Genomic DNA, 17,530 nt, shown 5'->3' with positions numbered 1-17,530 from the left:
AGTTAGAAGCCGGGGAAGAGGCGAAGCGACTTGTAGCTTTCTTCCTTTTTTTTTAAGCTAACTTTTTCTTACCTCTCTTCCTCGACGCTTAGCGGCTCTCGTCACGCAAAATACCCGCATTGGAAGGAGTTGATTTGTCGCCACAATCCGAGTGCGAAGAGCTCGGCCGGTGCCACTAACGCGAGTGGGCTTTTTTCTTTTTCGTCCACGGATCCTCTGCTTCTGTCTCTCTCACTCTCGGTGCCTCTTCTGCGTGGCTTCGACAACTGCCGTTGCATCGCCGCCCCCCCTCAACCAGTCCGACGCGGGAGCGCGCGCACCGGGATCCTGGGCTGGCCATAGAGAGCCGCGTGAACGCGCAACTCACGGTTCCGTACGTCAAACTGCGTGGACGGCAGTCTTCTATAGTAAACAAATGACTTTTACTTTGTGTGTGTGCGTGTGTGTGTGTGTGTGTGTGTGTGTGTGTGTGTATTCCCCGCCCCCCTCCCCGCAAAAACAATGTTACATATGAGCAGTATCACCATAAAAAAACATTAGCCAAACCAATCAATCAATACATAAATGGAAAAAAAAAAATAAATACCCAGAATGCACTTCAGCCACTGACGTAAAAATCGACATTGGCATTTTACAAGACCTCGTGTACTTTTTAACAGGTGCATTGAGATAAGACTAATTGGATCCGTGACCACGTTAAAAGCAGTCGAATCTCAAATCATCTTTCCTCATTGAAATGAATGGAAATGCCATTAATCCGTTCCGCCACAACACAATTTTTTTGAAAAATGTTTTTCAATAATAAGGAAAATTGTACATATGATACTTTCTAAAAACAGAGTAATATCATTCAATGTAAAAAGAATTAAACAGTTTGTGCATAATTCGTTTTGACTGTGCACCTTGGCCACCTGGGGCAGTTTAACACAGACCTATAGATATCTTCACAACTAAAGTAGTAAGCTGCAGCAATATGTCACTTTTCGCAGAGATAAAGAAAGTATGATCTGTCAACATGTGTTGCCCCACGCTTTGTGTTCATATATAATGCCAAGACACCGTATCCTCACAAAACGCCAACAAGTTTGTTTTTCTACCCATTCCCTGAATCTAGTCTGCACATATGCAGACAGAGGACGGAATAGTCCATTGCATGAGAAGGGAGGGGGGCACGTGGAACAATCAGGAAAAAGTAAGCATTTTGATGTGTTTCTAGGCACACATACACAATTTAGTCTAACATTATTATCAGAAACTAAAGCAGGTAACACTGTTAGCTAACACTAATCTGCGCTAACACAGCAGCTACAAAAAAGCAAATTTTTCACAATGTCGTCGATTAAAATGGTACACACGTCACTGCCACCAGACGTGCACTTCAAAGTCTGCCCTCACGCCAACCCCACTACCAGACAAATAGCCTTTAATACTTAACAAAAGCAAACAAATGTTCTTACATCTTCACAAACACTTTTTCAAATGTCTAAGAGCCATGAGTGATGCAACAGATAAAACGATGAGCTGACTAAGCAGTGTAATAGGCAGAAATGAATCAGCACCCATTTAAGCGATCAATTTTTAACAAAACAGTCTTATCCAAAATGTAACCTAACTATTTTACTCGTTATCATCTAAAAACAACATCCACACCTTTAATCTTGAGGTGACATAATGCCAGACAGCTCCCACGGAGTGAGGAAGAGGCGGAGTTTTACAACACTTCTTAGACATACAGACATAATAATAATAGGTAGCAGTGTGGCGGGAGTGCAGAATCGTTCGGTTAGAATCTGTTGTTCTAATTCAAACGTTGTCTTTCTAAAATTATAGGATGATGGGCACTAAAGGGGAAAGCACCTTAAGGTGATGTGGGAAATAACAGGAAAATTGTGGTTAAGGTCCATTCCATTCATTTCCAATCACTTTTTTGGGGGTGTGTGTGTGAATAACAGTAAAAAACATAATTCTTGGGGTAGTCTTAAAAAAAACGTGTCGAACCTGAAGGCAGCACAGTTGGAGGAGGAAAAAGGAGGCGGGGCTTATAGCCAGCGCTTGACGTGGGAATGACTCAAGGTTTGGTTTTTTGTAAGCAAATTCCAATCATTATTTCCTCCTCCTCCTCTCTGCTCTGCTCCTCTCGCACAACAGAAGATTGATAATTCTTGTCAAATGCATGTTTTAATGATATTTCCAGAAAAGACTGAATATTCTGACTTTGGTGTGGCAACGTTCCAACAACTTTTTTCTTTTTAACTTTTTTTTTTGTATTAGATTTTTTACCCAAGTAATCCTTCATAATGTTTAAATGATCCTGAGCTAATGGGGAAATGTAAAAAAACAAAAAGAAAAGAGTAATAATCATCGAATATACAAGATAACATTTTCAGATTTTTAAAAAATAATAAAATTGTATTTGCTTTGGTTTTCTATAACTCTTATTTTATTAAATGACTAATTTTAACATGGAGAGCTTGATAAAATAGCATAGAAGCGACAGACTGTTATGGACCCCTATTTGATGAACATTTGTCAGATTATTTAATGTAATTTTATTAGATTTAATTATTTGTAGTGGTTGTCATATTTATATTGGAAATTGTATTATGGATTTAATTATCTTACATTTTTGAAAGATTAAGCATTATCTGATTATTATCATTACTTTTTATATATACAGCGGTGCCTTGAAATACTAGTTTAATTTGTTCCTTGACTACACTCGTAACCAAAAAAAAGTATCTCAGATAATTTTTCCCATTGAAATGAATAGAAACGACTCGCAAGTCAAAGCAAAACAATCTGCTTAACGACAGTTCGTATCTTGAAAAACTTGTAAGTTAGGTCACTTGTATCACAAGCCACCACTATCTACAATTTACAGCACTTGTGTTTTACACAAATTACAAATTCCAACATGGGCCAAATATTTTTAGCAGGCTGAAAACTCGAGTTGCTCTGAAGGCCGCCCCAAAGAGATGCTAATGTCCGCCGAAGCCAGAAAGGCCAAAAACAAAGCAGGGCATACACTTGAAATGTCCTTCTAATCAGCAAAATGCGCAGTTGCGGCCAAATACAAATACACAATGCAGGTGCGGGTCGCTCCAAAAGATGTGAGCGAGTCTGGCAACATGAGTCAGTGCTGGCAGGAAGTCAGCTGTGTAATGATCAACTTTCAAGTGACTCACAGCTTAAAAAAAAAAAAAAAGGCCCCCGGCCCTAATGATGGAAGCAAAGCGGGAACAAGCTCAAAGACTTGAGAGGCATTTTTGTGCTTTTATGACTGGCTGTCAAGCATGGTCATAGTCATGGAGAATGGTAAGATTTAGTGTATTTAAAAAAAAAAAAAATGTAAATAAAAAAAGGAATGTCGATGTTATATTTGTTAATTGATTTAAAATTTACACGGTTGTGTTAAAGTAAAAAAAAAGGAGGTCATTTGAAACTTCACAACTGAAATATTTTAACTAGCAAGTAGATGCAGTAACATATGTAATGTTTCAAAGGGATGTAAAATTTCTGGTAAATTTCCTGAAACTTTCAGGTAAATGTCAGTAAAGTTGGCGAATTATAAAAACATTCTAAATTGGATTTGGACCCCTGCTACTCGTGGGGCATAGGGACCGAGCCCCGACTGTGAATATCCGCCAATAATTTATACTCACCTCAAAGTGATTGTAGACATTAAATACACCACAAACTACGATCCCCAAACACTAGTATTTCAAGCACTTGCTAACATACCGCAGACAGTCCATTCATCAGTGAATTCGGGAATGCTGATCCGCGAACATGTAGGGGGCCACTGTATTCGCAGAAATGTCTGAATTGCCATGAAAGTTCCCAACTTTGAAAATTCCAGAAATTTTGCAACCCTCGACATACGTCATCAAAACTACTCCGATTCCTGATCCGGTTTCTTGGTCACCTCAGATGTTAACGTGGCCTCTTTGCTTCTAAGCAGAATTTGTGGGCACTATCATTTGTACCATCAAGTGGAAAGAATGTCAATCTCATTAGACAGTTTTCTTTGCAACTTCGGCAGAGGATTCTTTGCACCAAACAGCAGAGAAAGGACAGGGAGAGGCGGCAGGAACTGGTCAAAACTGGTCAGACAGACACAAAACTTTGAGAATTATGAGACGCATTTATCGATACACATCACTTTTGAATTTGACTCGTTACTCTGTATTAAACAAAATATGTATAGTAACCACAGCATCTCCTGCTTGCCCGAGTAGGGCACTCCCTGACTTGCCCTGAATGCAAACAGTAGTTGCTTGCAGGGTATTTCTTGTTATTCAAAGCAGGGCTCAGTCCCAGTTTACTTTAATTCTAAATTATGGATTTTTAAATGGGTCGGCAGAGCTCAGTCGCAGTGGGTTATTCCCTCCTCCCCTTCACTTTTGAGTACTTTATTGATTAAATAGGCCGGGACACAGAAGTTGCAATTACAAAACATTTGTGAAAGTCAATCAATGTTCAGCTTGGATGGTTAAAAGACCCTTTCATAAATATTCAATGGTGCCAGTCAGCACATGTGGTCATTTGGCGAACCAACGGCGCTTCCATTTTGGGAGTGGATGGCGTATCACTGGGAAAACGAGCCCGCTGAGGACGCGACATAGCGTCCCGACTCATCCGCGACGCTCTCTCTGAATCACGTACCCTCAGCTTGCCTTTCTCCGGGCCTCCGCCCCAGTGTAAAGGACGGCAGCCAAGAATGCAGGCGGAGAAAGGGCAACATTCATTTTGGGCGGACAGAAAAGATCAGGCGGGATGGATGAGCGACATCATGAGGTCACTGATTGGACTTGACCAATTCTGCCAATTAAAACAGTCAACAACACAGAACAGGAAACGGAATACAATGCGTCTCTGTCCTGGCTGCTCAGTACAACATGGCTAAAGCGACAGTGTTGATAAAAAAAAAAAAAGGAATGCAAATTGCGACGACAGTTATGTTTTGTCTTAATGTGAGGAGACTGGCCTCCTAGGCACACACCATGAAGCACATTTTTCATCAGTTATTGGTGACAGCTATCGTTCTGAAGCTTCTTGGAAACTGCTTTTGACACTTGTAGTTGAACATTTGAAAAAGTGGGACGCATGACTTGGACTTGCCTTCAACTTGCCTACACGTCACACCTATGTCAAATGATCAAAGAGCGAGTAGCTTTGTTTTAGTTTATAGCTAACTTATTTGTATACTTGTATGACAGTTAAAAACTGCGACATGACTTTCGATGACTTTAATTTTCCGATACGCCAGGCTTCCATCACGCGTGATCAAAGAGTTAGTAGTTTCCTTGTTTATTATTAGTGGTTAAATTATTTTAACATTTGAATGACAGTTAAAAACTGTATGCCAGGATGACATCACATGAGCAAAGCATGCAGCATGAGCAAAGCATGCAGTTTTATTTTATCATATAATTAACCTTTTAAACATGAATGAAAAATAAAAAGTGCGATGAATTACTTCCCTATATGCCAGGCACACATGATCAAAGGGTGAGTAGTTGCATTTTGCTTTGTTACACAATAGACAACTTCTTTTTACAAATGTATAACAAGAATAATAAAATGTTACCGAAAACATTGCCTGTAGTTATTAGTTAATAAGGCTTTTATGATGAACATTTGTATTTCCATTACGTCCTTCGTGAAGTAAAAAGATTCTAAATTTAAACAAATCCAATGTTTACCATTGTGTTCAACCTCAGAGGTGTGACCTTTTTTTTTCCCCCCTGGGAACATTTTTTTTTTTCATGATGTATTCAAGTTCAGGCAGCAACATGAAAGCAAATAAGGCTGCAGCAAAGCCCATTAAACAAATGAGCTTAGGTGCCAGCTTACTGCACGAGCCGCCATGTTTATGTCAGAAGCCAAGAAGTTAAACAGCTAACAATACTAATAAGATGGTGGTGGTCTCCTGGGTGACACGGGCACAAACGAATACAAGAGCTCAATCCAATTTTTGTCTTTACAAAAGGTAACAATTCTCAATAGTATTAATCAAGCAATATACAGGTATTAGGAGTTGTATTTTGCAGTGTATTTGTTTTAAACAATTACTTTATTTTGTTACATAAGAACTTAAATTTCATTATTATATTGACATCAAATTAATATTTTAATTAGCTGTTTTGTTTTTTTATTTTTTACATCAAGTCTCTTTGGTGGTTGTATTCAGAGCATACAGGCTGACTGGCATCTGTGTGGGACATTGTCGGGTACAACAGTTTTGACACGTGTGGCTTTTGCAGACGGGAAGTCTCAGCTGGCAATGTGGAAGGAGGGAAAGGAGCGGGGGAAAATGGCAGTGTTGAATGAAAACAGGAAGCCACATAATGTCCAGTTAAAAACAAACAATAATAGCCGAAACCCATCTGAACTTATTTTTCAAGTGGTTTTGCTGTTATAGGTTTGTTTCGTCATGAATGAATTTAGTGAGGACTTTCTAATAAGTGAGTAGTACACATCGGCTCTTTCTTACGTTTATTGAAAACACAACCACTTTTTTTGTACAAACACACATACAGAAAATAAATGGCACATTCTTCAACAGAGCATTACAAAATATAAACCACTAAGTATTATTACTTTTTTTTTTTTTTAAGAATACAAACACACGTTCCCCTCTGGGGACACATTTGTTGGATGTTGGTTATTGTTTCACAACATTTGAGTGTTTCACTGACAAGTGACAAAACTCTGGCTAGATCCATGAAATAACACCTTGGAAAATGAATATTAAAAAAGGAGAAATAAATATGTGGCGTTACATCATCATCACCTTCGCAGAGTATTAAATGTTCATTTTTGGGAGAGCTTGGCTGTAAGGTTCAATGCTGACGTGCTTCTCTCCCACTCGGCCGTGCAGCAATTATCTGAGATGAAACAAAAGTCCATTGACACATTTAAATTTTTTACATTTAATGCACAAAGCCCAGGTCCACATGAACATTTAATATATGTACTTTATTTTGACTTGTTCAATGGGATACAAATGCATTTTGGCCATCCATTAACAGTGTTTGGAGTTAATAAATAATTATATATATATATATATATATATATTATAGAATTCTTTCTGTATTTCTTTTTTTTTCACTTGGGTTATTTTCATTTCCTTTGAATTCAATTGTAGTGCTGATCCAGATAACGTTTTTATTTATTTAGCATTTTCTATGATGAATGAAACGAAACAGAATCTGTCTCGAAATCCGTCCATTTGTGACATGTCACATCACTTTCTGTGGAACAGGAAGTAGCCTTATAACTAACAAATAAATGGATACATTTGATGCTCACGTTAACATTATACAATTGACGTTTTATATTCAAGAGTAACATCCCCATTTTTTTTCCATTTACCATTGTTATTATTGTCTTTTCACAAAATGACTTTCTTCCACCTTCTCACTGGCTAAAATGGCCTCACGTTGAGGTGTTATAGCACAATCTCCGGCTGTGTCATGATATTGAGTGGACACTTGCTTTTTGTTCGTTTTTTCAACTTTAGAGTGGTGGATTTTATTATTCTTATTATGTATTTTTTAACTACCAGGGTTGGCCCAATAATGAACTCCTACCTGTCCAAACGGTTGACCAGGTCTCTCACAGTGTTGATGAGGCTGTCGTGTTCCGGCGGGTTGCTCATGATGATGCTGTGCAGCTTCTTCATGTATGAGTCGATGGAGTCAAGGGTGGGCATCTCTCCGCTGCCTGTTGAAATGATGACAGTAATAATTTATGTAACTGGAGACTTTTAAAGATGTTCAGATTCAAACCAGGCCAGTGAAGAAGAGTTAAAAAAAACAGGCACAGAAACATCAAGGTCACTGGCTGTAGAAGTTCTTGTTCTGAGCAACATCAAGTGCTGCCTCAACTTGTTCACTGGCGTCATCAGTGGCACTGAGCGGTTGCTTAAAAAAAATAAAATAATAATAAAGTAAAAAGGCAAATGTGCAAGTAAACACTTGGCACTGCTTTCAATAAAACGCCTTTTTGTTCAGCGGACACCCCCAATCAATCTTTCGCCTCCACGCCCATGGGAAACGACGCCAACTGCAGTAGGAGCAGTGCAGGAAACCGACAGAGGACGAGGACGGTTGAACCTTTATAGAAAACTATCTGATCTAAAACACTTTCCTGAGGAACTCCACACCAAGTTGCTTCTGACCGATCGTTACACTTGATGGATGTTGGAGCTTAGCTGTGCAAAATATATGACAAACAATATGGACTAAGTATTTTCCATTGTTGTGAGTACTGGTCGATACAATAAGTGGTGTCATAATGATTTTTAACTCAACCGATTTTTCATAGGTGAGAGACCCTACCCATGGCAAGGAAAAGAAATCTGCATGCATTCTGCTCTTTGAGCAGATCAGTGAGGGAAAAAAATAATAATAAAAATAAAAAAATTACTCTCAACACACCCCATACCACAGGATAATTGGTCAGTATAATCTTTGAGAGATCCAATAAAAGGGCTTTTGTGTGTCAGCATGGTTGTTACCTGGCAGAGGCACAGAGGAGAAGCTGGAGGCGAGCGCCTGTCGCAGTGTGTCCAGGTGCTGATGGAGTAGGCTGTTGCGCCCCCTCTCTTGCATAACGTCGCCCTCCAGGCGCTCCACAGCGCAGCGCATGCTCTCCACATGCTTTTGGAGCGCGGCGTTACGCTCCTCGTACTCCATGTTGGTCTTGCGCAGCTGCCGCATCTCGGCCTCGCGAGCTACAGAAGAAGAAGAAAAAAAATATGAATGACAGGAGAAGTGTGACAGACATCAGAAGAGCAAGCTACCTCCGTGGCCTTGTATTTTTTTGCCCAGGTCTCTTCAGAAGAGACCATATTAGTGTTTACTCCTCCACACGCTTTCACATTTAAACTTATTGAAAACTGATTATTTATTGTGGTCTGTAACAACATAAAGGGGAAAATAAATAAATAAAATCTGCAAAGAATCAACACCATGAATCTAGCATGTACACAATCATGAACCCAAGATACATGTATGAAAACAACCATCCATCCATCCATCAATTTTCTGAGCCGCTTCTCCTCACTAGGGTCGCAGGCTTGCTGGAGCCTATCCCAGCTATCATCGGGCAGGAGGCGAGCTACACTCTGAACTGGTTGCCAGCCAATCGCAAGGCACATACAAACAAACAACCATTCGCACTCACATTCACACCTACGGGCAATTTAGAGTGTCCAATTAATGCATGTTTTTGGGAGGAAACCGGAGTGCCCGGAGAAAACCCATGCAGGCACGGGGAGAACATGCAAACTCCACACAGGCGGGGTCGGGGATTGAACCCCGGATTTCAGAACTGTGAGGGAGACGCTCTAACCAGTCGCTCACCGCGCCGCCTGAAAACAACTATGTAAAAATAAATTATTCAACACAAACCACATTCACATGAAGCTCATCAATAGTATTAACCAGCATACGCGCCTAAATAACACACTGGCACAAACTGACAAGACATCAATATGGGCAAACAAATATGCGTACTATCAATTTACACAAACTGTATGAGTGATTAAACTAACCTTTTGGCATTTAGACCCAACCATAAATGTTAGGTATACAGGAATTTTTTTAAAAGGCAAAATGGACTATTAGCTGCATCGGGAGAGAAGCAAAAACAGTTTCTCTTATTGTGTTTTACTGTTGGCTCTCCTTTCCCACATGTGAGGTCATTAGAGTAAGTATACTATAAAAACCTGTAGAAAAATTACCGCTTAAAAAAAATCTGCGAAATAGCAGGGGCACGAAGGATGAACTGCGATATAGTGGGCAAGCACTGTACTCCCTCACCTTTGCTGTGGTTGAGGAACTCCTCTGTGAAGATGGGGATGTCAAACACGGTTCTGTCCTTCCCCTCTGCATCTTTCTGGTGAGCAATGGAGACACACAGTGTGAATGAAAACAATGACAGAAAACTATCAAAGCATTCGAGAGGAGGTAATTATCTCTGGTACTCAACGTTTCCATTGACTCTTGTTTGGTGTTTGGTGGATTAGGTCTAGGGTTAGGGCTAATTTTATATATTCAAGAGCCTTAATAAGATGTGGAAGAACCATCAACAGACACAACAGCCTGGCACCTCCTCAAGCTGGTCACCAGCCTGGTCACACACTGCCCTTGGAGAACGTCCCATTCTTCAACCAGCATTTGTAACAAGTCAGCCAAAGCAGTTGTTTTGGTCACTCTGTCACGAAGAGCACGCCCGAGCTGATCCCACAAGTGCTCAATGTGGCTGAAGTCAGGCTATTTCCTCTGTCTCTGTTAAACCTTGTTCTGTGGGGCCGAACGTTGTCATTTTGAAGGATAGAGTTTGGTGCCAGATGATGGAGATAAGGGATTGCCACTGGTTGCAGAATCTCATCGTGATATTTCTGCATTCAGAATGCCTCCAGTGAGGGGGATGCCGCCCCAAACTATCACACTGCCTCCACCAAAAAGCCATCCCCCTATTGGGGCAGCAATCAGTTTGGAGATGGTGCGAGGGCTCACTCCAAACAATACGGCAACAAGGTTTTGCAGACGTGACTTGACGTTTCGCTATCGCACGGGCCCAATCCAGTTCAGTCAAATGTGGCATGCCGATCCCTGGAGCAGACACATTCTGATCACTGTAGCATGGCCCATGCTCATGCTGAGGGTACCAGAAGCTCACAACAAGGGTCAATGGCAACAGCCAAATAAACTTTGGCACTGGCAGACAAGATTTGGCGAATTTATCATGGGTGCAACCCACATACGCAGCTCTGTTGCTCACCCCCCATTGCATGTTCCCTATAAATGTGGGGAAATAAAAAGGCCACTTTCCAACAGTGTAAGATTTACTTCCAAGAAAATACAACAGAGAAAATGTACCAAACACAAATTTCCTTAGTTTTTGTGCTATGTTATTTTGTTTAACTAGAAAGGTACACTCATAGATAACTACATTGTATCCAACTATACATCCTCCTATTTGTTACTGTTTATGTATACTGTATGTGGTGTGTGTGGTCAAAGCAGGAACCACAAGTGCCATTTCAATCAACTCCATGTAATATTGATGTGTTGACAGCCCAGGAACGAGGCACTGACCTCGTGCAGAGCCTCGTTGGCCGCCTGGTTCCCGACATCTGGTGAGGAAGGAAAAGAAGAAAAAAAAAAAAAGAGAGAAATGAAGAAAGAGGACAGCAGATGAGTCATCTTTCCGTCAGTGGGAGCCAGCTTTCGCTCTTGACCCGGCGAGCAGAAGTCACACAAAACAGTCCGTCCACTGCTCTAATGCTGCAAACTGTTCATTCGAGAGTTACAAATCGAGGGACGGATCGGTTGGACCAAATGCTCCTTTGTGTCCGAGCGGTAAACCAAAAATTCAAGTGCATGGCACAGCAACAGGTGGCGCAATGACCACTTAGCGTCAGGCCATTTTAGCCAGTCAGAAACCTGAAGAAATTCATTTTCAAATGAGGCATCATTACAAGTTACTCTCAAAACTCCCACTTGAATGTAAAATTACGAAATAAAAAAATGTTTGCTTTTCGTTGGCTTTTTTGCCTTCCTATTAGCATAACCATGTGCCCATCAGGCGTCCTGTTTTGCTTCACAGTATTATTTCATTTTACGGTGGTTTGTCTCTTCACACTTGTATGGCAGTTAGCGATGTTAAAATACTACTTTAAAAATGTACTGAATAGTTAAATGTTCGATGATGGTTACAAATTAATTCACTTTACGTTATTTCCCACATACAGTGGTGCCATGAGTTACGAGTGACCTGATTTGCAAGTTTTTCGCGATACGAACAGTCGTACAGCAGATTTTTTTACTTTGAGTTGAGAGAAAAAATTCGAGATACAAATGTGGTATGGTGGCAGTAAACTCACCTCACAAAAAGCATCAGTTTGGGAGTGAAAAATTCTTACAAAAAAAGGGCCTTAAAGCTGTTTATTGCCACTCCCGACACGAAGTTTAAAGTCAATATCAACGTAAAACAAAGAGAATGACTCTTCTATATAAAACAACTACATAACTTTTCCTCGAGACAGTCCATTTAGCTAGTGGCAAAAAGAGTTTAATTCTCTGCATTCTATTTAATTGCCATTGTTGGATTTTTTTTTTTTATATACATACAATATTAGAGTGCTACTTTTCTTATTAAAAACACATTATAAAAATGTGTTGTTGTTTTTTTGGGGGGAGGCTGGTACTAGGGGCTGAACGACATCAGATTTTTTGTCGTCGACGCTAAGGTGATGATAGTCAATTTGACGGCGACTGATGATGTCATTGTCGTAAGAACCTGAAAGTCAACTAGCATCAGAGAATGAATTGCGCTCCACTTTGGAGATTCCACTGTATTGCAAAAGCTTGTGAATTTTCTGATCTAAGAAAAATGTTAAATGTAATCGCTTTCTTCATGCAACATCTTGTATAAAAATGTTCACTGACTGACCTCTCAGGGGGAAAAAAAAGACAAGCTCTAAGAAAAAAGTTTTCTGTCTTCATGCATACACTAAAAAAAAGTGTTGGGAAGTCTTCCCGCTGGCCAGAGCATTTGAAGTTTTAAGTGCAGTTTGTGTGTGGAGGAAAGGTCACACAAATCTATTTTAAAAATATACTGGGTCAACAAGCTAGTCACATGGCCATTGAAATCCACTCTGGGATTTAGTACCAGTATTTATTTATTACTTTATTTGACACTTTCCCACTGTCAATTTTGTCCTGAGAAGAGTTTTCACAAGTACCTTCAATTCAGGAGCCAGCAGGGACAAAGAAAAACAACAAATTAGTCGAACTCTCACCGCCTCTATGTCGCTTGCCCTTCTGCTTCTCTTGGACCTTCCTGGTGAAATGCTTGTATGCCTCCGTCTTCTGGTACTTCTCCAGCTCCCGCATGTAGCGCTCCTTGTCACGGTCCGCCTCATCCAAGTATTGCTGCGCACACACATGCACACAAAGGGTTCAAGTGAAATGTGGCGAATGCTTGACACAACAGAATGCTTGACACACAAGTTTAAAAAAAACAAAAACAAAAAAGTAAAGTACAAACTCCCCCCCAAAAAACAAGGCTGTATACTCGGTACTTAAAATACTTAATTTAAAAATATACATCTGATAAACACATTCATCTTACAAAATGAATGACATTTTTGATGCTTGTCTCCTTTATATGATGTCATAATTAAGGGATTCCTTTTTTAATTGGGCCTTTTCCAGATACTTTAAAATTGGCTTTAATGGCCTGCCCTTGACAGTATGTAAACACATTCTCATGTCTTGAGCTCAGTCAGTGTGATTTTTTGCTTTGCTGTGACCTACCTGTTTCTCCTCAGGGGGGAGCTTGCTCCACTCGTTGCCCAGCATCCTGGTGATTTCCGGAAAGGGCACGTCCGGACGTTCGGCCCTCAGCTGCTCGCGCCTGTCGTTCATGAAGCGAACATAGCCCGTTAGCGGTGCTTTGGGCGCGTTCCTGTCCTTCATGGGCTTCTTCCGCTTCCTGCCTTTGGTCCAGTTGGCACGTCTCGTCTTCTAAGACGATACCAGGAAAAACATCAAGTAAGAACGACTCACTCACAAGATGGAAAGTTGACATGACATTTTACATCATCATTGACCAATGAAAAACATGAACCGTGGACCTTCAAAAGGTAGAACTTGAAATCAATATTGAATCTAATCATATTGCAACCTACAAACTTGAAATTGAATCGAATCCTGACGTTCTTAACAGTGCCCAGCCCTAGTGAGTGGTTTCCATCCCACAAACAAACACTTTTGTGTTTCAGCAGACAACATTTGGAGCTGTGTACACACTTTCCATTGTTCAGGTTCAGCTCGTACCTCATCTCCATTTCTCTGGCTAGCGTTCTCCGAATTGGCTGCAGGAGACGATTGCTGCTCATCCATATTTTTGAAATCTGTAAACAAAGAATAGACTTTCTATAACAGTGACCACAATCATGACTTTTTTTCAACCAATGGACAATAGGAGACGAGTTTACCATCTGGAAACATTTGTCACAGTAAAGCCTGCACCATCTGGGGGACCCAGATAAGCCAAACTTTGACATTTATTTTTCATCCTGATAAAAGGGCGATTACAAGCAAACTCCTTCAAGCCAGCCACATTTCCCATCTTCAGAAAAAAAAAAGAAAATCAACTTCTGAATTATATAGTACAAATATTATTGAGTACTTGTGTGGGCACAGACTAAGCTCCGCAGACAGTAACAATCCGACATCCTTTTAAACTTTGAACCGTCCACGTCACTTGCACAGGAAGTGAGTGTCAACATCCTGGACAGCATTTCTGCCCCCAGCCAATAAACACTGTGGGAAATAAAGTCAAGAGGAATGAGACAATTCTCTACAAATATTCCTTTTGGGTGGGGGAAGTCCAGTAAGGGTTCCTCTCCCAACATTTTTTCATGATGCCTGAATGAAAGTCAAGACTTACTCTATTTATAGGTCATTATATTCACATTAATTTAACACAGCGGTGTCCAAACTACGGCCTGAGGGAATTGCTTCACGTATCTTGACATGCAATGAAGGATTGATCGGTTTTAGCATGTTGAAAAAAATTAAAGGGGAAGAATGTCAGTGTTTTCTATACTACTTTTTTTTTGGATATGTATTTTATTCATATAGAGCATAGTGTGTCATACCAAATTTCTGAAATGAACCATCTAGTAAGTAGGAATGTTCGATGCCACTTTTTTCCAGACAGATACCAGTATGAGTATTCACTCAAGTACTCACCGATACTGCTACAGAGTACCGGTACCACTAGTACTTTTAATATATAAACTTTCAATTAACACAATACACATAATTGTGAACGCTGACTCACTTTATGACGTATGATTCACTGATGTGTCAAACCACCGCAGTGTAGCGCCAACAACTGGCAAGGAGGACTTACTCCACATAATATTTTCTTGCCTTAAGTATCGGTGGCTGGTATCGGCAGCCTTCACCAGTATGTAATGCCTTGAAATAAGGCCGGTATCGGTCTGATACAGATAACTGGTATCTGCACTCGTCCATCACTACTATCTACGAGATGTGTCATAAAGGTTCCAGCATTGCTGTCACAAAAGATATTTTCAATCCAAACTACAAATTTTTACTTTTGAAATAATCCCTTCACGCAGTCTAACCCACTTTCCTAGCCTTCTCTGCCATGCTTCTATGCACTTTTATGGATTCTTCCAGGATTCTTCGCAGCTCTGTTGTCAGGGCCATCTTGGCAAATCTGCTGTACACATTTTCAAAACGGGTCCCTCTGGTGACCCCCTTGAGCTTGGGGGGGGAAGAGCAAATAAATAAATAAATCGCAGGTAGTTAGGAAGGTTGCTCCAAACATGGTGATGTTCTTCTCGGTCAGGAACTGTTGGATGCTCAAGGTGTTGTGAGCAGGCACGTTGTCATGGTGAAGCAGCCATTAGTCATCCTGTTACAACTCTCACCTTTTCTTGCACACTGAATGAAGCAAACAGAGCAGACACTCATTGTACACTTACTGGGTGGTCATCTGGCCCACACTGAAGGGGAAAGCTGACAGTTCATAGTTCTACATTCAGCTTTTTTGACTGTTCTGGAACCTTTCTGACTCTCTTCGTATGCGATATGCTGTATTATGCTGCACTACCCTCTTCTGGTTGGAATCCCAAAATGCACAATTTTTATTATTTTTTTGCTTATCCAGGATGATTGATGTCACTTTGTCCACATAGGACTGGATTTTCCAAAAACGCACATAGGACTGGGGTTTCCATAAAGGGTTCAACTTAAACGTAGCACATAATATTATGCCAGTTAGGCAATCAGTCAGTAAAAGCACAAAAAGAGTGGGCTATTTCGCCGATGTTGTGGATTTTAATGATTAGGAATGTAACATAAGTCAATGTGTATTTATTTCAACAGCCCGCAATAACTGCAGTGGCAAATATACGTTTAATTAACCTGTGTTGACGTGACAGCTGCTATACTTGCTTTGGTTACGTTAGCGAACATCCGTGTTTCACGAAATATTAGCACGCAACAGCACTAAAAATCCACAACATAGTTTGACATTTACATGACATTGCAAAATCTTTGAAGGCCAAAAGTTCTATGAAATGTTGACAACTGTAAAGACGGTCGCCTCGGACTCATCGAGCTGCTAGCCAACAAGCTAGCGGTGCTGTTAGCATTGTTTTAGAAAAGAGCCGACCGTCAAACATTCCACTTTTGTCATCGTGCGCCCCACGCTATGTCTCGTGAAACAAAATCTAACAAACAAAGAAGCAAAAATCACATAATTAAATCCGAAACTAACCTTAGAAAATGTGGATGGGAGTCGAACAGCAGCAAATGGGTTTTCCTATCAAAACAATACAGGAACGACTGTCAAAGAATCATGACTGTAGATGGGTCAGCCATCTCTTCCATGTAAACTACAGCCGCGTTACTATTTTACATCTTGCCATATTAGTAACACTTAAGTGCGGTTAGCAAAACAAACGATACATTTGCACAGATTAGGATTGGGAACCAAAATACAAATGCAGACCAAATATTTACCCCCTGCGGAATATCTGATCTAGATTATGACTTTCTAGACACGCTCTGCTGCTGGCATCTCTTCTTCGTCGAACCGACTGACTAAATGTAACGCTGGTTGTCGCTGCCATCTAACGGCGGATTTATATATTACATCAGAAATGCACTGCCTTCTAACGGCGGATTTATATATTACATCACACTGCGTGAACTTGTTCAATCTATTCTAGACAGACATTTCATTTCATGTCCTAGATATACATATTCTATGGACATACTGACTGACAGATGCCTCATGTTTTTGTAGATTGTCCTCTAATGTCCACTTTTTCCTTTCCACTTTGATTCTCTTAAGTACTTGAGCTGTTTTTATTAATGGTGTGACATTACATTTGCAGGTGGTTGAATGCTTTTTGCTCTTACAAGAAAACCTCTCAACATTCCCCCAAGGCCTGACCTCCGCTTGCTCCACTCGGCCGTTAGCCGCTCGCATGTTTGCTTTGAGTGGCGAGAAAGTTTTTTTCTTAGTGATACAAATGAGTTTGAATATCTTGTTTTGCACTTAGCGGCTGCTGTCAGTGGAGAAAAATACCACACATTATGGTGTTTTATAGTGTGAAATTACCTCTGTTTGTCTGTTGAGGGTCAGTGGAAGAAGTCAATATAATCAGCTATAAAACCTGTCATCTGGTTCTGCTGGTTTGGAAGGCTGAGAAGAATCCTGAATTGCAATGTGTATTATAGATGGATGGATGCGTCGATGGACATACAGGTCGATTGACAGATGATAGATGGGGAGATGGATGTTGATGGATAAGTGGTAGATTGATAGATGACAGATTGGTAGACAGTTGAGCTGTGTGTTCTTTTTTAGTTTGCAACAATCATTTGTCAACTTATGATGCTCGAGATAAACACCATGTGTTGCTGATTGGTTGACTTGGAAGGCCCATCAGTTGAAGTAAGAA

At 40.5% G+C, this 17,530-nt stretch overlaps 2 protein-coding genes across 12 annotated transcripts in view; both read right to left on the bottom strand.

The window, feature by feature from the left end:
* peak1 (pseudopodium-enriched atypical kinase 1) overlaps positions 1-424 on the bottom strand; it is a 67,338-nt gene extending 66,914 nt beyond the window's left edge. For all 4 annotated transcript variants that reach the window (XM_061773486.1, XM_061773484.1, XM_061773487.1 and 1 more), the window contains exon 1: positions 73-424. The gene's annotated coding sequence lies outside the window, so the exon portion shown is untranslated. The remainder of the gene's footprint in view (positions 1-72) is intronic.
* Positions 425-6,485: 6,061 nt separating this feature from the next.
* Positions 6,486-16,689, bottom strand: hmg20a (high mobility group 20A). Of its 8 annotated transcripts, XM_061773476.1 has the most exons (11): positions 16,584-16,689; positions 16,339-16,383; positions 14,018-15,500; positions 13,857-13,933; positions 13,335-13,544; positions 12,818-12,950; positions 11,112-11,149; positions 9,831-9,906; positions 8,525-8,740; positions 7,596-7,728; positions 6,486-6,890 (listed from the first exon to the last, which is right to left on the bottom strand). In XM_061773476.1, exons 3-11 carry the CDS (start codon positions 14,028-14,030, stop codon positions 6,887-6,889), a joined length of 900 nt encoding a protein of 299 aa, XP_061629460.1. In that variant the 5' UTR covers positions 14,031-15,500; positions 16,339-16,383; positions 16,584-16,689; the 3' UTR covers positions 6,486-6,886. The 8 variants fall into 8 exon arrangements, with proteins under 8 accessions (XP_061629460.1, XP_061629465.1, XP_061629467.1 ...); XM_061773481.1 differs by lacking the exon at positions 14,018-15,500; XM_061773483.1 differs by lacking the exon at positions 14,018-15,500 and having other exon boundaries at positions 13,335-13,541.
* Between the last annotated feature and the right edge of the window lie 841 nt (positions 16,690-17,530).

This window comes from Phyllopteryx taeniolatus, chromosome 5, assembly GCF_024500385.1.
Source record: "Phyllopteryx taeniolatus isolate TA_2022b chromosome 5, UOR_Ptae_1.2, whole genome shotgun sequence".
Taxonomy (NCBI): domain Eukaryota; kingdom Metazoa; phylum Chordata; class Actinopteri; order Syngnathiformes; family Syngnathidae; genus Phyllopteryx; species Phyllopteryx taeniolatus.
The sequence above is the reverse complement of the archived record's forward strand: the minus strand, read 5'-3'. Positions and strand labels throughout refer to the sequence as shown.